At 40.1% G+C, this 26,881-nt stretch overlaps 3 protein-coding genes and 1 non-coding gene across 4 annotated transcripts in view; 2 read left to right on the plus strand and 2 right to left on the minus strand.

Annotated features, from left to right (window-relative positions):
- The window catches only part of LOC115798206 (potassium voltage-gated channel subfamily H member 4-like), a 44,795-nt gene extending 36,052 nt beyond the window's left edge, over positions 1-8,743 (minus strand). The window contains 1 exon segment of the mRNA XM_030754963.1: positions 8,668-8,743. Coding sequence (XP_030610823.1) covers positions 8,668-8,743 — 76 coding nt within the window.
- Positions 8,744-11,990: 3,247 nt separating this feature from the next.
- On the minus strand, positions 11,991-18,596 carry LOC115798208 (GH3 domain-containing protein-like). The gene is made up of 11 exons (XM_030754965.1): positions 18,380-18,596; positions 17,881-18,159; positions 17,076-17,272; positions 16,797-16,991; positions 16,593-16,712; positions 15,882-16,179; positions 15,439-15,628; positions 14,405-14,476; positions 14,173-14,306; positions 13,967-14,055; positions 11,991-13,866 (listed from the first exon to the last, which is right to left on the minus strand). Exons 1-11 carry the CDS (start codon positions 18,471-18,473, stop codon positions 13,645-13,647), a joined length of 1,890 nt encoding a protein of 629 aa, XP_030610825.1. The 5' UTR covers positions 18,474-18,596; the 3' UTR covers positions 11,991-13,644.
- Positions 18,597-19,454: 858 nt separating this feature from the next.
- Positions 19,455-19,526, plus strand: trnaq-uug (transfer RNA glutamine (anticodon UUG)). Its single transcript has one exon. It is a non-coding gene; the product is annotated as a tRNA-Gln (tRNA).
- A 729-nt stretch (positions 19,527-20,255) lies between these two features.
- Positions 20,256-25,938, plus strand: LOC115798413 (CD276 antigen homolog). The gene is made up of 6 exons (XM_030755260.1): positions 20,256-20,381; positions 24,207-24,438; positions 24,692-24,727; positions 24,937-25,221; positions 25,379-25,506; positions 25,918-25,938. Exons 1-6 carry the CDS (start codon positions 20,256-20,258, stop codon positions 25,936-25,938), a joined length of 828 nt encoding a protein of 275 aa, XP_030611120.1.
- The last annotated feature ends 943 nt before the right edge of the window (positions 25,939-26,881 follow it).

Consider the following 26,881-nt stretch of genomic DNA (forward strand, 5'->3'; position numbering starts at 1 on the left):
GAGAGAAAGTCTAAGAAGGAGTATTAAACAGCTGCTACCGCACTTTCCACAATCTAGCACTTTAATTGGCCAGGCTGAACAGAAAGCAGTCCATGGGGGATGTCTTTTCTGAGCGGTGACAACCTTTCTTGGGTGTGCAGCGAGCAGCAACTAAACTGTCACTGTGGAATTATGGAAAGAGACAGGCATTAGGCTGATCCATCAACAGGCAGAGGAAGTTTTATGCCTATCCATGCCATGGCTTGCTGCTGTTCAGCAAGGAGAAACTGTACTATTTCTGTTCCATTGTCTGCTGCAGATCTTTGTGAACATCAACAGTTTCATGTCCAAAGAGTCACAAACTGTAATTTTTTTTTTATGATAGTCTATATATGAAGCTTTTTGTAGGTGAAGTCTCAACTCTGAATACAAAGTGCCCTGAAACTCACATTCACATCTAAAAAGAAAAACTTCACCCTAGAAACAATGGTGGAACAAGATGTGATTGCTGATCCAGCTGGAAAAAAAAGAAACATGGCCTCTTTTTCATGTTCTATAAATTCCTAACACCCTAACTCAGTGAGCCAGCAAGTGTCAGAGAGCAACTGCATTCATCTCTGGTTTATGTAATGTTTACCTAAGAATAGGTATGTCTTTACTCAGCATCCCTAAATCAGTCCTTTAAGTAGGTCAAGGGCAGGGGTAGTCATTAATCACTTTGTAAGGAAACATTAAAACCAGTGGGCTGTGAAGGAAAAAAACTTTTATGCTGTGTTTGGAGGTATGCAAAGTTTTCTGGATGATTCAGACAACTTTTGTTTAAGTTCGGATGTGTAAAACAAAGGTTTTCTTACAATGTACTAATGTTTGGAAAGGAGTTAGCAGTTTGCACTTCCAGTTCTGCTGCTTTGCAGTCAGTGTTTGGGTGTTCGTTATTAGTTATCAGGTAATGAATTAACATAGATGAGGGGTCTTGAACCTGTTAGCCACTGTAGATGGGCAAATTGTCTCAGTTAAGGTGATTGGCAGTGACATAGATACAAAATATCTAGTTATGGCTTTCAAATTTAAAAAAAAAAAGAAAGAAGCTCAGAGGAAAATAGAGAATTTAACAGTGTGTGGACAGATTTGTTTGCTTTCACCACCAACGCTGCTGGCTTCCTGGTACGCTTGATATGCGGCTGGACTTCTGTCAAAATCAAATTGAAACTTTCCTTTTTTCTTTTTTTTTTACTTACTTTTACTATATTAAAGCTATTAGGCTTCTGATTTGTTTACTGATTATCAAAGAGGCTCCTTTTAATTTAATTCTGAGGGGGCAGAGCTTTAAATTTATATATTGTGCACACTATTAGCCATTTTTCGCTCCACTTCACAATAGATTCATTTTGTTGATAATTAATACATATAATTCTAATAAGCAAACAGTTTTAGCTGATATTGTTATATAATTTAATAAGTGTGACAAAAACATGGTGTTATTATAATGAAAACGCAAAATTAAAATACTAAATAATCATATATAATCCACTGCAGTGAAGTCAAATGTGGTTAACCATTTCTGTGAGGTTGATAGGCTGTGTCACCTTCATTAAGATAAGTTAAAATAGACTTCATTTAACTCAAAGTTGGGAAATCTTTTGTTACAGCAGGTGAAAATTAGGTTAAAATTAGGTTGAAATCAACAAACATACAACACAGCTTAAAAAAGGAGGCATTTAAGGATCAATCATATTTTTGGTTGGGGTAGCCGTACATTGGTGTTTTCCTTTTGTGAGTACATTTACACTTCAAAATTCAAAGCGTTGTTAATTTGTGAAGAGTAAGAAGACAAATTAAACATGAGATTATAGCCAGCAGTTGATAGCTGAGCTTAACTTAGCATAAAGCCTGAGACTGGAAGTAATATGCTAGACTTTAGACGCCAACAAGCCACTGTTTCCTACAAATGTTCAAAATAAACTGTTTACACCATATGTATGTATACCGTATGTAAAACATACACGATATATTGTATTGTATATTAGTGAGCTCAAGAGGTGTTGGACAAAACCAGGCTAGCTTTGCTGCTGTGGAGTCCATTTGAGTACAGTGAGCTCATTGTTCAAGAAACCAGTTTGAGATATTTGAGCTTTGTGGCGTGATGATCTTTCTGACATTACTACGAGCTTGTGTGAATTGTGAATCAGTTTCCTGTTCTTAGCAGACAGGAGTGGCCACCGGTATGGTCTCCTGCTGCTGTAGACCATTTATTTCATTGTTCAAGGTGCTGTGCATTCAGAGATGCTCTTCTGCATACCTTGGTTGTAACAAGGGGTTATTTGAGTTACTGTTGCCGTCTTCTCAGCTGGAAGCAGTCTGACCATTCTCCTTTGACCTCTGACATCAGCAAGGCATTTTCAAACACAAAATTGCTGCTCATTGGATATTTTCTCTTTTTCAGACCTTTCTTTGTAAATCTTAGAGATGGCTGTGCTGAAAATCTGAAATGCTCAGAACAGCCCATCTGCCACCAACAACCGTGCCACGTTCAAAGTCACCTCAATCACTTTTTTCTTCTGATGCTTGGTTTGAACTTTTCCAAAATGCTATATTATATATTTAATATATGGATGTGTGTTCAGGATCACAGTGAATCATTTTATATTCTGAACAAAAGTCTTTCTCTTCATTTACATTCACCTTCTACAGTGACATCCTTATTTTTCCATTCGTTTAATAAGCAATCCAGCACCTACATGGACTACAATATAAACAGCCTCTATGCGTGTGTGCGCGCGCGCTTGTGTGTGTGGCTCTGACAATGCCTCAATTCTTAGTCTGTAATCCTCTGAGGGATATTGCTTCCAGTAGCCGCTCAGCTGCTCCGGGTTCCTTAATTACACATCTGTGCTGACGCGCTACAACTGTAATCTGACATGATGACACTACATGCTACTGCTAACATCAAGCAGCCAACCTCATGTCCATATAAGAGTTCTTCTGTGTATAAAAGACAGATGAAGCCCAAGAGGCTTGGCCACTTCCTCAGAAACTAATTACCACTCAGTAGCATGTAATTACTTATTGGGGCAGATGGGTGAGGGCAAAAGGAGGAGTGGACTTGCATGGGAAAAGGGTCACCGGTCTGGCAAAGAGGCACGTGGGAAAATCAGTCACTTTGATGTCAGTGACTGATAAAGGCATCAAAAATAGTATTCAGAGTTAGACTTTTTTTAAAAAGTATCTGCACTGTCGTGATCTGACTCCTGTTAAAGGTAAAAAGACTGCAGTTATGGTGGCGCCTTTATACCAAGAACAGTGCAAAAGTGCTTTACAAAACCTCACAACCCACTCACACCTAATTCACACACCGATGGAGGTGGAGCTGCAATGTAATGTGCAGACCTGCACATGAGAAGCAGATTTATTTCGGTGTCTTGCTCAAAAACACCAACATACGTGGAGCAGGCTACCTGGGGACTCAACCACCAACCTGAACAATTACAGCAGAGCCTATTCCAAATTTATAGATCAAACTTTGCCACCTGTTACCACTGACTTAAAAAAAAAAAAAAAAGAAACTGCAAAGGCTGCAGCCACAAAGAGTCTCAGCTATCATCTGGCTTCTATCTCCAGTGTGTTGGATTCTGCAGCTGCCTATTAAGACCTGTTCATCAGCTGGGCAACAATAAGCTTCGTAAGGTTCAGTCGGACATTCTTTCCTGGCTCCTCTTTGGTTCTTTAGTTGCCTTTAATGGAAAAGTGTTTAGGGAGAAAATAAACCCGCTTCTTATCTTTGCCAGCAGCTGCCCTGTGGTTATGCTGCCCCACAGGGCGAGTGCTGCTGTCAGTGTGGAAATGCTGCTGGGGAGGTCGCGTAAAAGAGCTCGGGGAGGTGGAGATGGGTGTAAAGGACAGGCAACTATACTGTAACACACAAAAACACACAGAGCTCAGTTCTTGTGCCAGCGGGATAATGGAAACTCTGGGTTTTTAGCCTGTGTAAGAACAAGCATCTAGACTGCTGGTGTGCAAAATAAAACTACAGCTAGAAATGCAGTTGTAACCTCACCCTGACCTTTGATCCTTCATAATTTCCCTTCAGGGATGAAACAACTATACAAACCAACATAGCGATATTAAAAAATAGATTGTGATGTGGCTTGGTTGTACAAAGCCCTGAGCACAGGCACTCGAATACACACAGGCAGACATCTCCATTGGGAAACATGGACACCAACATTGCCGTGAGCCAAATACTGTGCTGTGTGTGTCAAAGGTTATTGACCTAACCTGCTCTGACATTTTGCTTACTGTAGAGGGGTTCAGCTGGGTAATTGTCTGAGACCCAGAACTGTTAAATTATAAGCAACTTAAAATTGCTTTCACTTTTATAATTGTTATTCCTAAGGTCAAGCATAGCCAAATCAATATTTATGAACATGAAGAAAAAAAACTCTCAGTGGGGAAATTACTTTGAAACACTCACACATAAAAATGCTGAACATAAAACCTGCACAATAGATAATTACAGTGAGATTTGGGCTTTTAAAATAATGTATTATTTAGTCCATCAGCGCAAACAGATGCACAAAAGCACAATGCAGCGTTTTGCATAGTGGAAATAATTACATGGACATGCTGGAACATATGATGAAATAACTCTGAGATGCTGCTCTTATTATACATGGCAGTCAAGGCAGGGGCTAACTTGGAGTGGCACATTAAATAAAATTTTGGACAATGTTTGATTGCAAGGCTGCTCACTCAGCAGTGGAGCTTTCTTTGGTTCTGCTGATCTAAATACATTCTTTACTCAGCCTGATGGTAAGAAACTATTTTACTTCATCATCATTTTACATTGTAAGGCTGCATCACATAAGACTTTTTAAATATTGCTTGTAAAAATCTGTGGATTTTTTTTTTATAGAAAAATTGGTATTCAGTAAACAATGATATGATACTATTAACTTACTTAATATGATAAAAATTGTTTTTATCAGCTTGTAAAAGTAAGACACCTTTTCATACAGAAACCTACAAATAACTTTGCTTGTTTAAATAGTACACTCACCAGCCACGTCATTAATTACGCCTGTTCATCTGATCGTTTGTGCCAGATCAGTCAATCACATGTTGCAACTATACATGGTCAAAGTGACCTGCTGAAGTTCAATCTGAGCATCAGAATGGGGAAGAAAAGTGATTGAAGTGACTTTGAATTTTAAAAAAATTGCTGATCTACTCAGATTTTTCCACACAGCCATCTCTAGGGTTTACAAAGAATGGTCTGAAAAAGAGAAAATATCCAGTGAGTGGCAGTTCTACGAGTGAAAATGCCTTTTTAATGCCAGAGGTCAGAGGAAAATGGCCAGACTGCTTTGAGCTGATAGGAAGGCAACAATAACTCAAATAATCACTTAGTACAACCAAAGTATGCAGAAGAGCATCTCTAAATGAACCTTGAAGCTAATGGGCTACAGTAGCAGAAGACCATACCAAGTGCCACTCCAGCAGCTAAAAACAGGAAGCTTAGACTGCAGTTTATAAAAGGCTCATCAAAATTGGACAACAGAATATTGGAAAAAACGTTACCTGGTCTGATGAGTCTCAATTTCTGCTGCAACATTTGGATGGCAGGGTCAGAATTTGATGGAAACAACATGAAAACATGAATCCATCCTGGTGTGTATCAATTTTACACTTCTGGCCCCTTAGTACCAACTGAGCATCATTTGAACACCACAGCCTACCTTAATATTGTTGTTGACTATGTCCATCCCTTTCCGTCCACATTGTGCCCATCTTCTGACTTTTTACTTCCAGCAGGATACCGCACCATGCCACAAAGCTCAGATCATCTCAAACTGGTTTCTTGAACATAATAATCAGTTCACTGTACTCAAATAGCCTCCCAGTCACCAGAAATCAATACAAAGAACTCATTTGAGATGTGATGGAACAGGAGATTCACATCATGGATCTGCAGCCGACAAATCTGCAGCAGCTGTGTGATGCTATCACATCAATATTGACCGGAATCTCTGAGGAATGTTTCTAGCAACTTGTTGAATCTGTGCCAATAAGAATTAAAGCAGTTATGAAGGGAAAAGGCAGGCCAACCACATACTATCAAGGTGTACCTAAAGAAGTGGCCGGTGAGTGTATGTTGCTATAAACTGTAAATGTTATAATTGTTAGTCAAGGGTTATGTTTACGAGATGTATATTTTTTTTATGTAAATGCACTTCTTTGACTTTATTTTCTATATTGTACAGTTAGTAAATTAAGTAACCGGCATGGTATTTGATCTACAATATGTTTTCTGTGTGAGTATATGTATATTTTGTGATGATGAGTAGGCTCATCTAAACTGAGACATGCTATTTTTCCATAAGCATGTTCCATGTTTTGTGCCTATCCAGATTCAGTTTCTAATTTAACTGAATCTTGATTAGGAATTTGAATTTTATGCACAAGTGAATATTTCCCAAAGTGCACAAATAATACCTGGCAGGATATTTTATTGACATTTTTAAAATTATTATTATTAATATTAGCATTAAAATAAGCCTTGAAATGTCATTAAAAATCTTCTCCAGGCGTTTTAAAGATTCCTAATACTGATTTTCCACAAAAGGTTTTAAACTCTATAAGCTAGTTTTAGTACCACAAATCAGACTATTTTTTTCTGTCTTGAATGCAGCCTTCATGTGTCTAAATTCTAGCCAGTAAAGTTCAAACATCCAAGTGAAGTAACAAGATGCAAAACCCATAAGAAGAAGCACTTTAATGAATGCTGCATGCAGCAGACTGACGGCAGTTGGAGGTGACACCAAAAAAGAGACTGCAGGTGCACGGCCCACAAAGCCACTTGTTTTAAGATGCGCTTTTGTGGAACAAGAGACCAGCTGCTTACAAGTCCTTCATTAGAAAGCAAGCATTTTCTCTTCAGCCGACCATCTTTTTCTCCAAGTCCTAAGTGTTCAAGCATCATCCATGTCAAGTGGCAGGACCCTGTCACCCGGGCAACAGGAAGGAAGCTATTTTGAGCAGTGGGCACTCTGCCACTCCCGTAGGAGCCACAGCCTTATGGCAGTAGTGAGAATAGCTTGGAAATAGCAAAAAAAAAATTTTGCTGCAAAGATGCACATCCTGCTGATAGGGAAATGTTTCTATTCATTTTATCTGCTGTTCTAAATGGACATTATACACTCAAAACAGGTACTACAATATAAAAAGGGCAGGTGACAAATTAAAGGAAAACCTGAACACTGGCCTAACAGTAAGGGGATCTGGTGGGTAACTTAACCTATCTTCTTGTATGGTTTGGGTTCACCTAGGGAGAAGGGTCAGATCAATACAAAGTTGTTCTAAGTGATGACCTTTATACCATGATAAAACACTTCTATTCTGTGGCTCTGACCGTCACCAGATCTCAACCCAGCAAATGAGGGAATATTTATCAAATAAGGAAAATCATGTGGAACAGCCTCAGAGACTTAAACTAAAGCCAAGGAATAATGAGGTTGTCCCGAGAGCACGCTGTAGCCCAGCACTTAACTAAGACACAATTTTTCCTTTAATTTGTCACCTCTTTACTGTCATTTGTGTTCTGTTCCGAAGTTTCAGATGTGGGCTCAGCTCTAAGAGCTTCAGGACTGAATTACAACATGTAAACGGGGACGGGTCCTGTGACACTGAAGCACCCTAAAGAGCACTACATGCTTTTAAACATTATTGTCAACGGTGACATATTTAGCTCAAGGGCACAGAACATGGGGGCCTGACCTCCTGATCATCCAGCTGAACTGTGCAGTAGTCACATCATCTAGATTCAGTGTGAATCCGCTCATCTCACAAAACTCTACATTGTATTTTCAGCTCCTTTAGTGCTCAGATACAAGAACAATTCCTGATGGGCACCGTGTAAGTGTGCTTTAAGAAACTGAGAGATATCTCATTAGAATGCCCAGCTTACAAATTGAAGCTATAATTGCATACCCTGCACATCACTTACACAGTAATGTCTCCCATTTCAGTGTGTTTATTTCCCCAAGTGGAACAGAGACCAAGCTCTAAGAATCACTGCGAGCCATCCGTTCAGTCCGGCTGCTGCAACTAGCTGAGGGAGGACAGGCTGAATCGACAAGCAAACAAACACAGACATCCCCATGGCCTTTATTTACAATGAGCCACAACCTCCCTTGAGAGGGGCACAAGGTACAAAACAAGAGGCACGAGCCAAGCAGAAATGGCAGTGCTGCCTAATGGCTGCTCTGGCTACTGTGAAGCTAAATGTATAAAACAAATGCGAGCTGTTTTATAAAAGTGAAGGCAAACTTTTTTGCTTCCAGTGGAACCAGCAGCAGATATTGTTTTAGTCAGGAAGTTTATGCTGTTTATGTGATGATGACCCGAGAAAAGCTGTTATAAGTTAAAACAGGGGATGAACAGAAATATGCTTAAATTCAGGCAGTGGGTCTCTCACAGTGAAAACACTGCACAGGGTCTTTATTTCCTTTGATGACAGCTAATAAAATTTCACTAATTTTTAGCTATATTTTGACAGGAAAACCTCACAATTGACTTGAAGAGAGCAAAGTCCAAGTCAGCTACCTAAACCACCAGGTCACAAATTGAAAGTGTAAGAATTTAACAGAGAAAAGTACTAGAGAAGCTCGCAGAAGCTCACAGAATACTTACGTGTGCCATCAAAGCGTGTAGCGATGGTGTCTAGAAAGGTGTTCTGTGGGGCCAGGAGGCCCTTCATCACTGGCATCTTGACCCTGATGTGGGAAGGCCAACTGCTGGCCTGAGGTCACACCATCCCAAAGGCACAGCAGGTAGCTTCCAGAGAGTCTCAGCAGGTGCGGGAGACTTTGAGGGTGACTCTCCAGTGCCAGTCGCAGGGACACACATTTACAGTAAATGCGGCCACCCTTCCTGAAGCAATGCCTCTCTGTAAAACAATAGTGCAGCTTTGGGAGGACTAAAATAGCTCACTCCAACGATGCAGAGGTTCGGAGGCAGTCTCAAAAAGGAGAAATTAAGTGTCACAATCACGAGCAGCTGCTCAGCCAGAGGAAGGGATCAAGCACAACTGACTCTGAGATCCAAAGAGCTTCAAAACAGTGAGCACAGCTGTTGCTTGTCTGCACCTTTCGGTCAGAGAGCCGATCCCAGCAGCAACGTGGAAGAAGTTATCCTCCAAGTCTGCTGCGCTTTCCATTTAAAAGAGGACCACAAATTTGTGCGACGAAAAATAACAGCATGTGTCTACACCTCTTTTCAGTGATGCTCAGTGATGTGTCAGGATGCTGTGGGGGAGTAGTTGCATCTTCTTGAGTGTTCTCCCCTCCTCGCTACTCTCACTCTCCCTCACTCCTGCTCCCATCCGCTCCTGTGATATATCAGCCAATGAGATGCTGGCGTTCTCTGTAGGGACCTGTTTTCATCTGTGGTGGGGGGTATAGAGAGAGAAAGGGAAGGGAGGGAGAGGTAGAGGAAAGAGGGAGGAAGGGAAGGAGGAGGCTTTTGGAGCGTCTGACAGCACCATCACACCCAGCAGTGGTACTATCAGCACATGGCTTTTGTGGGCATGTCTGCAAACCAAGGAAAGATGGATTACCTGTACATCGGTTAACACAGGCTTTTGTATTCTGTTGGACTGTGTGCTGTATTGTCATAGGAGTCTGGCTAAAGGGAGACTGTCAAAGTATTCTAATTTATTTCTTTCATCCAAGTTCGTGAGAGAAGGAGCCGCAGCCCCGAAACGCGATTCCTAGAGTATTTTTGATTCAGTCTTTAATGTTCTAAATGGGGCTGGTTGCTGTTGCCCTATCACCCCCTGCAGAGTCCTCATGAGAGAGTTAAGACTCTGGGATAAAAGCTGCTAAGAGCGGATTAAAAGGATAAGCCTGGAGATGTTTTTCATGACGACTCGATGTCAAAAACCCCAAAGTTGACTCACGTTGACCCAAGAAAGCAATACAGCTTAGCCAACAAGGGGAAATACCTCTAGGCAGTGAATGTGCTTAACAGGGAGATAAATCATCTCTCTGTGTTCAAAGAATCCTATCAAAATTAATCTCATTAAAATTGCAGTAATCAGGGAAAGATGACCCATTGCTGTTATTAATGTGATCAATATTAAATGTTGAACCTGGAACCTAATATTAGGGGTTATTTTGGAGGGTGATGTGGCTAATATTATAGGCCTATATTATGGTCTTTTGATAATTATTTTAAAAAATGTATATTCTCCTCTGATTTAGAGAGAAAAAAAGGCAGAAAACTGAGTTGATTTTATTCATTATAAGGAGGTTTTCAGCATTAGTCATGTTCTGAGTTTTACTTAACTGTGAAGCACATTTATTGCTGCTTTTTTTGTCCCTGCTGTTTGTATGAGGTGACGAATGAAATCCTACAGTTGTATATTTTTGTCAAGAAGCAAGAGAAAAACCTAGAAGAAATCCTACACAATTATATACAAACATGTTTATACTTTGGAACAATCAGCTCAACACTCCAATTAGCAGCTAAAAGGGCTCAAGAATATATTGTTAGTGCTGTTTTCTGGCTCAAAAGACTCGCAACATACACAATAAACCTGCTAAGATCCCTGCAAAATAAGATAAAAAGAACAAGATCTTCAGTAGATATTTTCTGCACCATCCATCAAATGCATACTCTACACAAACTGGGAGTCAAGTAAACCAAAAAAATGATGAGGAAAGAAATATAATAGAAATTTCTTGTGGGGGCTGGTAATCTTGGAGCGATTTAGCACATTCAGCATCTGTGTGGGTGTTTCCTCTCACCAGAAAATGCATTTTTAATCTTCATGGTGAAAAAAAAAAAAAGAAGCACATTGGTTTTAGATCTTGACTAACAGCTCTGAAAGCAGCTGCAGACTTCTGAGAATAGCCACGTCAGTGAAGAGGTAGATCTTGTTGTTATATGCTGTAGGTGGTTATTTTAGGGGATAATTAAACAAAACCACAAACACATCAAATGTTAATTGCTGGGAGCAGAGGTGAGCTGCATTTTCAAAACAAAACAAACAAAAAAAAGGTGGGGAAAAAGACAGTGAAAGTAAAAGGCTTGGAGGCTTTAAGAGAGCATTGTTTCCTCTCTCGGATCCTATTCAAGCCCTGGCAGCCATTCACTGCTTTCTATTTTTAATGACCTCTCATTGTCCCTTCTTCTTGTAGTTCATCCGTCGCTGCTTGTCACTAATAAAGAGGCTAATACATTAAACATGCTCACAATCTTCTCTGCGGTCTAATGTGACAGTGTGATGCACAGATGGTCAGGTGAAATATCATCCTCAACTACATTTCCCATAATTCTCAGTTTTAAGGGGACTGCTTCTAAAATTCTCTTTTTGGATGTGAAACCTGGATGATTCTGCTGACTTAATTATGCACACACTAAAGTCAGAAAATTAATTCTTTAAGAATATTTATAGAACTGACTTTAATTTACCAAACTTGAATGAGAAACCATGACCCTAATCCTGATTTAAATTGCAAGACAGATAAACTCCATGACCAGGGTGATTCACACTTCCCTCAGCATCCCATTGAGAAGTCAGGCCTGCCTTTCTCAAATCTGTCTGTTTACACTGAATTAACTTGTGAGAGAGCAGATGTGCAGTCGCAAGCTCTGAGCGTTTGTGTCTGTAAATCCTCTGGGCATGTGAGGACGGCAGACAGAGGAAGACACAAACCATCTAACTAAACACCAAGAAAAAAAAAAAAAGAAGGCAATCTGGAATGAATAAACAGCAAATGAAAGAAGGAAGTACTTGCCAAGCAATATATTCTAATGTGAAACCACACAATAACACTCTACATATTAAAAAATAAATCATAAAAGCAGATTATCAATAATAAAAGAAACATTTAGGTTCATTCCATTTAGGATTATGCAAATTATTTTTGTAAGTTAAGCTATGCAACTGCTGAATGCACAAAAAAAAAAAACCTTTTTTGAATATAAATTAGTCATCAACTTAAGAAAAAGGCCTAACATCAAATTAGTGCCATATTGCTGTTTGCCAGCTTTCTTAAGGTGAAAGTTAAAATTCAAGTGTGTAACACTTGTGTATATGGTCGTAACATTATGCAGCCAAAATAAAGCGAGAACGATGTCAAATCTCGGCTGAAATGGGGCGTTACTAAAAATAGTAGCCCACTTTGTGAATGATTCGACCTGAGAAGCATGCCTTGCAATAACACAGAAGAGCAGTAGCTCTGACCGGGGCTTGTTCAGCTTTCAGACTCCTGTTTTCTTTGAGGTTAAAGACGGCAACTTAAAAAAAAAATCTCACAGAATTAAAAAAGTAACATAGATACATATGCTCTCTCTCTCTCTCGTTTTCATTTGCTACCCCCCATTTTTTTAAACAAAATTTTGATAACTTAGATGCTATTAATTCAGCTGAAGGCACTAACAGTCAGAGATATAACCAAGAATTCACTGTTTCTTTTAGGGCTAACAAGCAGTTAAATGCTGGACCTGTGGGAGACAGCATTAACACCATCTGCTGCTCGGCTATATATTAGACTGGCTCCCTCTAGTGGTGACAACAAAGTCCTGACCCTCATATTGCTCTCTGCTTATGATGAAAATGAAGAGCTGAGCTGTTCAGGTGGTGAGCACTGCAAGCATACAGCTATTGAAGCCTTCATTGCTTTCATAAGGATCATCAGTTACAGTCTAGATTAATGATGCTTACCAGTAATCAGCTCTACCGGTCTGAAGGGTTCACTTCAATCAAAGGGAGCTGAAACTGGGAGCTCACTGAAAGCAAGCTGGCCAAGTCTGCACAGAACCGTCCTTCTTTTAGACAAAAGCCTAAAAAAAAACTTCCACCAATAAGCATATGACATCACATCATTAACTAAAGCTAAAAATAGAATAATTATCTTTTCCAGCACATGCTGTGACTGCTGTCTAACAACGCCATTCTAAAGGGACCAAAAAGATGAAACTCAGCCACATGAGAGTGGAGTGTTTTTAGATTTAAATCTTGCCAAATTGTGCTTTAGCTGTCACAGGTAATTTCACTAAACAGGATCATGAGACGGTGCTGCTGCTGTGACATTCAGAAACAGATGGTGTAAATTGAAAGGATATTTTAAAAATAAGTTTCAGAGTTTTACAAGCTTTTAGCAAATCCACATGAAAAGACATTTACTAGATATTATTTTATTTAACTGACTTGAAAAACATTAAAAGGAGTTAAGTAAGATTTGTTTAGGAATGTCATCTGAGTATGTACAAGGGAGAGAAAGGAAACTCTAGTGAGACAAATTCATAAGTCACACCTCTTTTCCACTGAGGCAGTGGAGATGTGCCTTTTGATAATAAGTCTACATTTAAACATGACTCAGAGATTTTGCGTAGCTCGAGTCAGTCCCAGTCTTTATCTGTGGAAATGCTTGGAAACCTTCTAGATTGGGCAAAAACACCATGTTGGTTAAAAAAAAAAAAAATCAATACAGTTTATGTTATGATACCCTGGTTGAGTCCTCAGATTTCAGTGAACAAAACTGACGGAACACTTTTTCACTGCACAATTTTCTTTCAAAGGCACACTTCATCAGGTTGGTCATAAATAAACTAAAACTAGAGAAATTCATTCAGCACTCATCACAGAGTCTCTAAGTCATTTCAGGAAACAGTCTTCCCCAAGAGGAATTCAGCGTATTCTTTTCTGCGCAGCACCCGGTGCATTTTGAACGTGTTGGGTGAGGTGCTTGAGTAGGCCATCATCCGCTTACGAAGTTCATTAAACGCACCGTCCGCCACCAACTGCACCCTCATTGGTCCAATGCTGCCTTTGATACGGAAGGATTTGTAGACTGCTGAGTCCTGTTGGAGAGAAATGTCCAACTGGGAAGGAGGAGAGGAGATAGCAAACAGAAAGACAATGTAGAGTGATTTAATGATGAATTGCAAATATGCTGCCTGTTGGTGACCTAATTTGTCTTACCTTATGTCGGTGCTCCTCTGTAAGTCTCCTCACACCTTTCAGCTCTAAAAACACCTGGTAGTGAGGGTCTGAGCCACCAATTGAATCTCCTGCAATGCCGCAATAAATAAAACAAGATATGGCGCGCAAGAATTTAATAGGTACACTATCATATTCAAATTTCTTCTATGAGAATATGAGAAGGTATAAAGAAGACCAAAGGTTACCTAGGATGCCACTCTCAGCACAGCAGTAGTCAACCAGCTGAGCTCCTGGCCACTGAGCAACAGCTTTCTTCAAAGCATCGAGGAACAACGCTTCTGACACTTTCTCTCCACGAACGTTCAGCATCTGACCTCGTCTAGCAGAGCACGGAAGCAAGGAGAAGAAAAAATGTCATGTCATGCCTTATATACACACATAGCGTAATGAAAACTGTATGGCTGTCCAATACAGTACCTGTACTGAAACTCCACGATGGGACACTGGTTGTGAAATCCAACTACTTTTACAATGTCTCCAATGCGATATCTGTAACACAGTAAATATGACGTTCACCTATGCAGCTTTCCAACACATCTAATATCTATTTGTTAGCTGCAATATTAAATTTTAACTGCACTGACAATCATATGGACTCACTGGACAAAGCTGATTATACATTCACCAACAACTTTGTTAGGCGCACCTGTTCAGCTGCTCATTAACACCAATATCTAATGAGCCATTCAGCAACCCAGCGCATAAGGGCATGTAGACATGGTCAAGACAACCTGGTGAAGTTCATACCAAGTGTCAAAATGGGGACGAAAGGTGATTTAATGTGACATGGGTGTTGGTGTCAGATGGGCTGATCTGAGTACTGGGATTTTCCCACAGAACCATATCTGGGGTTTACAGAGGATGGCGCCCACAAAAAGAGAAAATGAGCGGCAGTTCTCTGGCTGAAAATGCCTTGCTGGTGTCAGAGGTCAGAGGAGAATGGCTGCTTCCAGCTGCAGTAACTCAAATAATGACTTGTTGCAGTCAAAGTATGCATAAGAGCATCTCTGAAAGCTCAACACCTTGAACTTTGAAGCAGACAGGCAACAGCAGCAAAAGACCATACCAGCTGCCACTCCTGTCAGCTAAGAACAGGAAACAGAGGCTACAATTCACACAGGCTCACCAAGATTGGACAATTTAAGATTGGAAAAACATTGCCTGGTCTGATGAGTTTCAATTTCTGCTGCAACATTAGAATGGCAGGGTCAGAATTTAGTGTAATAACATGACAGCATGGATATATCCTGCTTTATAACAAAGGTTCAGGCTGATCGTGGTGGTGTAATGGTGGGGGATATTTGTTTGATCTCCATAATAACATCCTTTAAACTCCACAGCCCCATGTATCCTTAAACAAATGTAAAACATTAAAAAGCAGTGTGAGCTGGAACAATCATGAGGACATAAACATACTACTACAGTTTTCTTGTTAGTAGATGAAATCAAACCTGAAAAGTCCAGAAGCATTTGTGACAAGAAGCTCATAGTTTTCTCCCTCCTTCACCTCCTCCATCAACAGAGTGTGAGGTGTCTCCTCATCCAGGCTGCTCTCTGAGATGAACTCGCAGAACATTGAACGAGGGCACAGCAAGTAATGCCTGTTTAACTCCTGAGGCCACAGGTTCACCCCGATTAGACCTGCAGGGGCACGGACAACGAGTGCAAATGCTGACCAAGTCCACATTTGGAAACGCTACAAATGCTTTTAATAGTAACATATTTGGCTATGCCTTGCATATTCTTCCCTGCACTTTTTTGGTTGCAACTGCAGACTATATTTATTCCTGATAACTGCAACAATTTGTAATTAAAATAAAGAATAATAAATCTTAAAAAAAAAAAAAAAATCTTAAAAATGCAAATCTGGTCTACATACATACATGGCTCTTACCTTCAGTGGCAGCATAGAAGGGTGAGTAGAAAGGCACTCCTTTGCAGTAGTTCTCCCTCAACATTTCACCATAGATCTGATTAGAACCCGAGTCCACTGCCAGAACCAGGTGCAGATGAGGCCACAGGCGCTTGGCAATCCCCCTGAAGCTGTCTTGGAAGTGGGCCCGGAGCTGGGCAGCCCTCTGTGGGTCTGGCTTCATTAGCGCTTCAAGCCTGGCCCTTACTTTGGGCTCCAGAGACAGAGCAGTACTGATTTTCCCTCGTTCAATGTCCTCCACAAGTTCCTGCCAACGCTCCTATGGGATCGAGAGCATATTAGGTAGAAACTACTTGCCTAATCCTTTAGTCATTAAACAAATTAACACACCTCTTTTTAATCCCTCAGTGGGAGCTTGACACCTGACTCAGGATTTCATCCTGCCTTACAAGATAATGTCCCAGTGAGAGAGAAGCAAGGCATGTACAAAGTGGCAGTCAAGGACCAACAACGGAGCGCTACTGCTCAGTGAAATTTTGTCTCTTTAAAATGAGACAAGAAATAAAATTACTAATGCATTTTTTAAAAGGACGCATTTTATGATTACCATGTATTATAATTTTTATTTTCACTATTTCCCATTCTGTACTGTTTTTATGTCTCAACTCACATAAAACAGAAAAAACACAACACAGAATAAAAATAACTTTTACACGACATGCATCCATGTACCTGTAGGGCACTGAAGGCATAGAAAACTGTGGAGGCAAAGTTGGACTCCAGTGTTCCCACACTAGGATCTTTCAGAGCAAAAAGAAGATGCAGGTACAGGGTGTCCTTCTCATTGGAAACCTGAAGAAACAGAGGACCTTTTTGCATAAGTACATAAATGAAGAGGTCATACTCAGGCTGACCACTTATCAGACTTGTTGATACCTCGAAGGCAGTTGCTGGAGTTGTATACAGGTTTAGCATATGGTGTGAGGAGGCTGGTGTCGAGGAGTTTGGCCCGATGGGAATGCCAGCCTCAGACTGCCGAAAAGTAGGAGTGTAAAAAAATTTGGTGGTGCGCTGAAGGCTGCTGGTCTCAGGGAATGCCTGCCGCATGGCATCTAAACACACAGTCACTCCCTGATGAACGCACACAACAAGCATTATTAGTAACATCTGCATGCACACTACACAGGTTATATCATCATCAAGCAGTGACTTCACCTGCAGGAAAAACTCAGTGTTGGTGTTCTTGGTGCTGAGCAGCATGGCACTGGATCCTGACGTTCCAGAGGTCATGGCCAGAATCTGTGGCTTCTCAGCAATGATCAGATTCTCTTCGCCAGCTACGATGCGTTTGATTAGGTCTTGATAGTGCTTGTATGTAGTAATAGGGTGACGTGCACGAAATTCATCACTATCTGAAAAATAAACAGATTTTAGTTTTTTGAGTCAAAAATATCATGACAGCTGTCATTTATCTTTCATCATATTAGTTTATTTTAAGCAAAAGTAACATCCTCAGATGATCATGGTGGCTAAGTCTAGAAATAGTCTAGTACTCCTTACATCAATACTAAGGGTGTTGAAACTGTGATGCCAAAATTAATATAGATGTAATGTCAAATCATAAATAATCATGTAATAATCAGCATATGGAGTCAAATTGAAATTAATGCATGAATTATTGTTTCAGTCACTTGTAAACTGAATATGCCTGGGGGACATTTGGTCAAATAAAACAATAAATGTGATGATACAGGTTCAAGAGTTATAAAATTTTATAGACAAAAACCCCCAAAAAACTCAACAAACAATAAAAATAGTTAAAAAAAATGATAGCTGCAACTCTAATTACATTTGGACAGTAACATTTCAGCCCTATGTCAGCTGGGACGTAGGGCTGAAATTTTTCTTTAATGCGCCACTTTTCTTTTCTTTAATGTGTCACTCCTGGTCTTCCCATGCGTCCACACTAAACAAGCACAAATGTCACCTACTTACTAACGCTATCTACTTCTCTCCTTACCTTTAACTGAGCTGAAGTCGTACTGTCTTCCATAATAAGTGTTTGCGTTTTTACGCAAGCGCTTCAGCAGCGTCTCCTCCTGGACTTCCTTCACCTTGAGTGTGTCGGCTTCAAGTTTCCTTCTCTGCCACCTGCCCAGCCAGCCTACAACTTTCACCGCCACATACTGGCTCAACAGGCTGCTTAAAGTCCGATTTTCACCTTTTATCTTCAAGCTAATGAGCGCCATCCCAGCCAGAGAGCACACACCGACGACGGCGGTCAGAAGGGACGGAACGGCTGAGAAGGAGCCGGGGTTAAAAAAGAAAAAAAAAAACAAAAAAAACACAGAAGCGCCAGGTGGAGGCGCTGTTAGTCAGCATTATACCTACATCACCGTTACCTTTTTCATAAACATACAAGACCACACAGTCTGCCGTCAAACTGCACAATACTGTTGCGACATGATGCCGTTTATATCGCCATTTCACAAGCTCATTTTTGTAATTTCACCGCTTACCTGGAGTCTGTCTGCTGATGGCCAGAGCGACCGATAAAACCGCGAAACAAAGCGGCACTGCTGCACGAAACCAGGAGAAAGCCATCTGGAGCATTATATAAGATGTAATGTCCCTGTGGTTTTAATAGCTTATATCTACAAAAAGCGTTTAGACCGCTTTTATATGCCGAAGGAAGAACGTCAACTTTTACTTTCGCAGCTGTCTGTGCTGCTTCCGTGTTTGGGTCAGAGCTCAGCGCTGATTGGTTTGACTAACCTATGGCGTAGTCAATCTGGACAACCCAACTGATTAAAAAAAAAGAAAAATATTTTAAATTTCTTTTCACTAACTATGCATGAATCACTCCCGTTCGCTCTTTCAAACAACAAAACTTTGCTACAAAATCCGTTTTCGCTTATCCGTTTGGCCTGGATGGCAGAGCGGTAGGCTCTGCGACCAGGTCACAGTATCATTGGGAGGCGTTTATTTAACTCTCATTTCTGATAGTAACTATTAAACAAGCATAAGCAGGTGTTCCTGTCTCTGCGTGCTTTGTTGTAGCAACGTTCACTGCAGAGCAATGATGCCAACCGAATATTACTTATTTCACTGTCGGGCAGAAGAGAGTTCACGACAGCCAGGCCTTCTTTACGTTAGCTGCTCAGACAAACTTACAGTACAACTCCAGTCGGAGATAACGGGCATCACGACGGTGCTTGTCAACTTTCTCTGTCAAGAAGAACTTTCTGCTTCAGTCATAGGACTGTTCCTTTGCACCAAATGATCCCAATAAGTTTATGAGCAAAATGATGAATAAAAATCTCAAAAGAAGATTAAAAAAATGTAACAGTAAAAGGCAACACTGTTGCAAATAAGACAAGAAATTAATGCTACAGAGTGATAAAATAAAGATTTTACCTCCAGTTAATTGTTTTAATGCTGCTGTTTATTTCTAAAGAGATGACTGCTCATGAAACGTTACACTGGGTGCAATTAAACATAAAGGAGCTTGCTTTAATTTATCGTCAGAAGGTAAAAATAAGTTTACTGAGTATGTATTCTTGATGATAAATGCTGTTAAACCAGAATAGGAGTGGTCTCATGGTGTAATGGTTAGCACTCTGGACTTTGAATCCAGCGATCTGAGTTCAAATCTCGGTGAGACCTGGACTTTTAAGATATTTACGTCCATATACAACGAGATTAAGGACTTGTTCTTTACAGTTCTGAAATGTATCTGTTCTCTAATGATCCATGACTGTAATGCCATAGCAACCTCTTGCTCAGCTTACCCAAGCAGTGGATTTTATGAGATTGCAAGATATATGTCAGGATGGCCAAGAAGTCTAAGACATTGTGTTCAAGTCACGAGGGTTCAATCACACCTGACATCAGTGTTCTGTCATAGAATCTGATCTAAGTAGCACTGTAACACCACAAATCCGGTCCATACATGGTACTTATGAGAACTTTTGTATGTGATGTGCTTGTATAAAAAAAAAAAAAAAAAAACATATGTCTCTAGTAAAACAGAGCTCTATTGCTTTGAGCCTTTTATTTTGCATTATTACACTATGCAGCTTTAATCAAAGTAACAATGAATAGCAAAACACCTAACTGTAAGTAAAACTGTGTGTTATTGTTACAACCAAGTACTTTAACAAAAAATGACTCCTGTATTTGCTTTACTGTTGTATGGATCAAATTAGTGACTTCAGCAACAGACATGAGTGTTATTTTGGAACACACTGAGACTGAAACAGAACTACCTGTTTAAAATGGTTGTGTCACGTGACTTCTTAAATAAATAAAAAGTTGAATAAAAAATGTCCTTAAATAATCCGATCTGCTTTTTAAACTGGTTTTAAATGTGTTTTCAAACATAATGAATGAAATATGCTTCATTCTTCAAGTCCAGGAGTCACCACGGTGGCTGCATTAGAAAGAAGTGATGCAATCTTACCCTGCTCTCTCAGCACCAAGAAGAACCTTGTACAAAAGCTTTTTGATTGGAGGAAAAAGGCACCAAATAAACAGGAGGTGTTCATGTATGATGAAGTCCGTCATTATAATAATGTCCTTCAAGATCAAGATGAGCAATTAAGAGGACGAATGTCACATTTTCCAGAAGATCTGGAGTTTGGTAACACCTCTATCATCACCAGAAGTGTGAGGATGGCTGACAGCGGCAACTACACCTGTGATTTCCCTCATCTGCAGCCAGAACCACAAACAGGCCCTGTAACAGGCTGGTGACCTGTCCAGGGTGTACCTTGCCTCTCATCCTATGACAGCTGAGATAGGTTATGTCTATCTTACACTGTGACACATGCATTTTCAGAGGTATATAAATATCATTAATATGATAAATACAATGCCGGACTTTGAATCTAATGGTCTGAGTTGATCTCTCAGCTGGACCTGATTTTATAAGGTCAAGTAGTATTTGCATCTTCTATAAGTTGAACATCTTGTTCTTTGTGTGCATACCATAAATCAGAAAATGACCAGCTCTCAGACAATCCATGACAGCCTCATATAGTTAGTCCCAATAACTTGTTCAAACAATTAATTTCACAAAATTGTCACTGTGACAGATCTGCCAGGATGGCAGAGTTGTCTAAAGCACTAAGAGGTACACAGAAGTTATTACAGCTGAAATACAAATTTTCCATCACAAGTTTCAGTTCTCACCATTATTTAGGTATCAGCATGATAATGACCTGCGTCATGACCTTGAACACAGCTTACATTACTATTGTTTTTCTCATCTTTGTGCACTCAGTCTTTGTACAAGAAAATTACAGTTACATGGCCCCACAGATACACAAAGGTTATTTGAGTTGAAAGACAAATTTCCCACTACACCACCTACTCAAATCAGATTGTTATCAGGTGATTAGGATGATGAGGATGATGAGGATGATAAAGAAATGGTGATTTTAAAAAATTTGCTCAAAAAAAATGAAAGGAATGCTTTTTAATCAGAGTATAGCATCGTCAATTAAACTTGACAATGGTATATTGATCTGATCAGTTCAGTAGTGGAGGGGGTTGTTAATCAGTATCAGCTGCTTTGGTGTTTGTGAAATTAACAACAGGTGCGCTAGAGGGGCAACAATGAGACAACCCCCAAAACAGGAATATTTTACAGGTGGAGGCACTGACATTTTTTCCCTCCTCATCTGTTCTGTTTTTTTCACTAGTTTTGTATTTATCTAGGTTAGCATGAGGTGATATCTGGACAATGCAGAGGTTGGATAGGTTGTCCAATTCCTCCAGGATGGCACATCAATATGTGCCATTGACAGAAGGTTTGTTGTGTCTCTCAGCACAGTCTCATAAGCATGGAGGAGATTCCAGGAGGCAGGCAATTATTCTAGGAGAGCTGGGCAGGGCCCAGAAGGTCCCTAACCTATCTCCAGGACTGGTATCTGCTCCTTTGGAGAAACAGGATGAGCACTGCCAGAGCCCTACAAAATGACCTCCAGCAGGCCAGTAGTGTGAATGTCTCTGACCAAACAATCAGAAACAGACTTCATGAGGGCGGCCCGAGGGCCAGATGTCCTCTAATGAGTGCTGTGCTCACTGCCTGGCACCGTGGAGTCCCATTGGCATTTACCATAGAATACTAGAACTGGCAGGTCCACCACTGGTGCCCTGTCTGGAGAGGCATGTTATTCTACACTGTATATCATGACTGGTCTGGTGGTGGGTTAGTGATGGTCTGGGAATGCATATCCATGAAGGGATGCACAGACCTCTATAGGCAACAACACCCTGACCGCAATTAGATATTGGGATGAAATTTTAAGGCCCATCATCAGAACCTGCGCTGGTGCACTGGGTTCTTCCTGGTGCACAACAATACCCAGCCTCATGTGGTGAGAGTATGCGGGCAGTTCCTGGAGGATGAAGGAATTGATACCATTAACTGGCCCCCACTTTCACCTGACCTGAATCCACTAGAACACCTCTGGGACATTATGTTTAGTCCATCCGTGCCACCAGGTTGCACCTCAGACTCCCCAGAAGTTCAGTGATGCTCTGGACCAGATCTGGGAGGAGATCCCCCAGGACACCATTCATTATCTCATTAGGAGATTTTCGGGGTGTCTTTGAATTCAGCCCTCTGTTGATTGATCATTTTAATTTCCATGACAACTTGCAGAAGGAGAAACCATTATTTGAAATTAACAAAACTAAATAACAATAAGAAAAACTATGTGATGTGTAGTGATGCCACTTCTGACACTGAGGCTTCGAAACACGCTTTAAAGTTGAGAGGTTACTTATTGTGAAGCAGTGGGTCGGAGCTTGTGTCAGTAGACATCACTGATGACGTTTGGTACTTCATTTCTTCAGTCAGACTGAATCAGGTATCAACTTCTGCTGCTCCTGGGAAAATTTTATTTTCATAAAACCAAATGGACAGACTCTGAACCAAATATTAATCGCTTCGGTCAAGGACTTCTGCAATATAGCACAACAATTAAAGAACTGGAGAATAAAAAAGGCAATTGAAACCAATCATATTCTGAACAAATTTTATGTTAATTAGTAACTTTCTAATATATTTAATTTGCATATTGTATATTGTTATTGTGCTATGGTTTTTATATTCCTCTCATTTTTTTCTTTTATGTAACCCTGGCATTAAGATGTTCTGTATATACTTGTTAATTGTTAATAAAGTTTGAAAAAAAAAAAGACTAAATCAAGTGACTGGTTCAAATTCACTCTGAAACGGGATATTCAGTGTATTTAAGATGACCGAAACTCCGTTTCATATCTTGAAATGGAGATGTGTGTTACTAAAAGATGGTTTGTGTGAATTTTGGACTTTCAATAATAGAGCCTGGCAATGTTTCTACACCGCCAGTGGCATTTATCTACTGCCTCTGAGCTCCATCAGACCATCCCCCTTCACTCAGCCAGGCTCTGCATGTCTCTACAAAAGGTGCTCTCCCTGACGTTACAGGATGTGGTTTTCAGTATTTGATGCAAGCTCTCTGTATCAGAGTGATGAGAAAGTTCTGAGGGGGAGGAACCCCCATTTTGATGGGGGTTTCTTACGTAGTCTTCAGCTGACGGGCAGATCTCTCCCTGTTTTTTTCTGACTTGCAGCGCACAGCACAAGATGAACAGCCTTTACAGTTTGAGTCCTGAAATGAAGCTGATAACTACGAAGATTTTATTTTCATGCCTCTTTTTTCTGAATATATCTGCAATAACACAAGGACATGTAACCTGTAAGTAGACTAATGACACTAAACATTTGTTAGCAGCATTATTATGAACTGACAATGAATGTAAGAGACGAGTTATTTAGTCTACATTTAAAGGATAGCACTGTTGGAGAATGCATTTGCTTTCGGGGGAGGGGAGAAAATGTGTTTTATCTCTCAAAGCAGTTTTTTGTTTCAAAAAACGTGTTAAAGTAGTTCAGAGAAATTGTAATGACTGATTCTTAATTTGGTTTATCTTTTAAGGAAACACTTGCATGAAACACACAGTAGATTGTATGTTGGCCAAATTGCTGACTTCAGGTGCAGACACATGAAGTGAAATTTTGGAACACACTGAGAATCTAATAAAACTACTTGCTAAAAATGGTTGGGTCATGTGACTTCTTAAATAAATAAAAAGTTAAATAAAAAATGTCAGTAAATAATTCTACCTGCTTTGCAACATGGTTTAAAATTTGTTTTCAAACATAATGAATGAAATATGCTTCATTCTTCAGTCGTTGCTGTGGCTGCATTAGAAGGAAGTGATACAGTCTTACCCTGCGCCCTCAGCACCAAGCAGAACCTTGTGCAAATGCTCTTTGACTGGAGGAAAAAGGCACCAAATAAGCAGGAAGTGTTCATGTATGATGAAGGCTGTCATTATAATAATGGCCTTCAAGGTCAAGACAAGCTGTTTAGAGGGCGAGTCTCACATTTTCCAGAAGAACTGGAGTCTGGTAACGCCTCAATCATCATCAGAAATGTGAGGATGGCTGACAGTGGCGAATACACTTGTGATTTCCCACGTTTGCAGCCAGAACAAACATTCATCATTAAACTTGTTGTTGGTGAGTTCTTTTTGAAAGCAAGCTGGAAAAAGACATTTAAAGACCACAGCTGGAATCACTTGTTTGCTACCAAGTGATTAAAACAACAACAAAGACAAAAAACTAAATCTATACGACATATAGAATTTTTTCCCAAAATATTTTTTATCGCACTGACTTTTAGATAAAATGGTCAAGTATAAATATTTTAAGTCTTACTGATACAAATGTTTAAATTCATGATGTGAAAATTTGTGTATTGTTTGCTTTTCAGAATGTGTCCTTAAAGACCGATCAGAAGAAAAATCAGGTGAGTGGTGATGTCGCTGAGGCCTGCACATCATATCTGTGTGAGCTGGAACTCGGTTGACCTCAGTGTTTGAACGCCACTTTAAATTTATATTTCTCACTACTTTTCTCTCTTAAATACTCATATTCTCGTCTTCAGTCTTGTAACAGAACAACACGACATTATTCCGTTTCTTCTGCTCCAACTGTATCTTTATGTTTTAATTACAGGGGCAGCTCCAAAGCCGTACACCTGGATTCTGAATACCACAGAGGACAGAGCACTGCTGAAGTGTGAGGTTCCAGGTGCTTCTCCAAAGCCTAAAGTTGAGTGGCAGGACAGCGATGGAAACATCCTTCCTGCTGAAGAGCCACAGGTGTCATACAGAGGAGACCGCTGCTACATCACCCTCCTCACTAATGTGACCAAGATGAAGACCAACCTCCTCCACTGTGTAGCCACACAGGAGGAGCTCTGTCATGTGACTCATGGTGAGATCTATGTGCATTATCATGGTAAGATTTATTTACTGGTGTTTTTTCTGAGCAAATAACTATAATTGATTTATTTTTAGACACTGTTTAATCGCAGTTGTGTGTAGTCTGTGGTCAGTGTGGTGTATGTGGCATCCAGCTACAGTCCTGTATTAACTTTTTGTTTAACGTGTTTCAGAGAAAACGGGTGAGTTCAAGTCCTGTTCTGGAGTTGGTGTGTTTATATGGGGATGGGTTTCTGGAGTTCTGACTGTTGCTGCACCTCTGGCTCTATTTGTAGCTGCAAAACACATCAGGAAAAGAGGCGTGAGTTACTAATATGTTTCTAACTTGATGGCTTGGGCTAAAAGGACTTTAATGTATACAGAAGGATCGATCAAATGTGGAACGAGATTTGATTTTAAGAAAATAATCAGTAGAGTCAATTATACTGAGCCATTTGTCCAGCTAACAGGTGAAATGTGACTTGCTTAATTTCATTTTGAAACATGGAGTCATGTACATGCTGTAGATGTTGATTAATGAGCTCACAGCTCATAGCTGTGACTGCCCACTGGGTTCACTGTTAACAGTAAAGTCTTAAGAATCAAATAGCTTCATTTGCTGTGCAGTAGCTTTAAGTTAGATGCTGGTAATAACCTTTTTTTTTAGAGCACCATTTTTCATATGTATGTGTTAGTGTGTATTATAACACTGACTTCTTTTCTTTTTCTGCAGCTTCTCAGAGAAAACAGCTAATCCTTCTAAGGATCCTTGAAACGGTGACACAGAGCTGCCACTAAAATTAGAAATTGTTTAGCGTCATTATGAAGGTGTGTGCACACGTGGGGAAATGGAGTCTGTATCTCTGTTTCAAGGTCCGTCTCATTTTTTTTTACCTCTGTGCTGTTTTTCCATCTTTTACACTGATGTCTGTGAAGAGTCAAATTTGAACTCCACTCCACTGTTGTAAAGAAAATTAGAAAACCAAAAAATTAAACTGTAGTGAGTTACTAGAAGATATTTCAGATCATATTGATCATATCACTTTCGAGTGTTTAACTCCAAAATCTCAGGGACTCAAAGCACAAACTACAACTGCAACTCTGAGAAATCAGGAGACTTGTTGTACCAACAGATTGACCACATAACGGCTGCTATTTTGTTTTCTTTTAAAAGTGCACTATCAGTGGTTAATAAAGTGATGACGGGCACCTGACGTCACTCTATGGTTTGACTGAAGGTGATGCTGCAAAAGAAATAGATTATTCTTTAAGAGATGTTAGAGATTGTTCTGAACATCAGTGCAGCAGACAGTCTTTCAGTCATTCAAGGGAAACAGACTTTACCTCACTATGTGTGACCTATGTGTATCTGGTGTCCTCTCTGAGTGTAGAAATAAATCACGAGAAGCTGCTCAGGCTGTGGCATCAGTTGTCTTTAATTCTCCATCTGCATCTCATGAGTGATCCTCGCGACTCTGAGGATTACCCACAATGCCTTGCTCCTAAGGGTGAATGCAGTATGACTTTTGACCAGCAGATGGTGCATTTTAGCAGGATTTAACACGAACCATTTTAACTATGTTACATACACCCCCCTTAAATTCTGCTAAAATGGGGCCTATCAGATAAGAAAAATACAAAAAAAAATTGAACTCACACAAGGTTAACTGTGTAGCAGCAAGAGCACAAGTCCAAGT

The sequence above is a fragment of the Archocentrus centrarchus genome, chromosome 19 (assembly GCF_007364275.1).
Source record: "Archocentrus centrarchus isolate MPI-CPG fArcCen1 chromosome 19, fArcCen1, whole genome shotgun sequence".
NCBI lineage: Eukaryota > Metazoa > Chordata > Actinopteri > Cichliformes > Cichlidae > Archocentrus > Archocentrus centrarchus.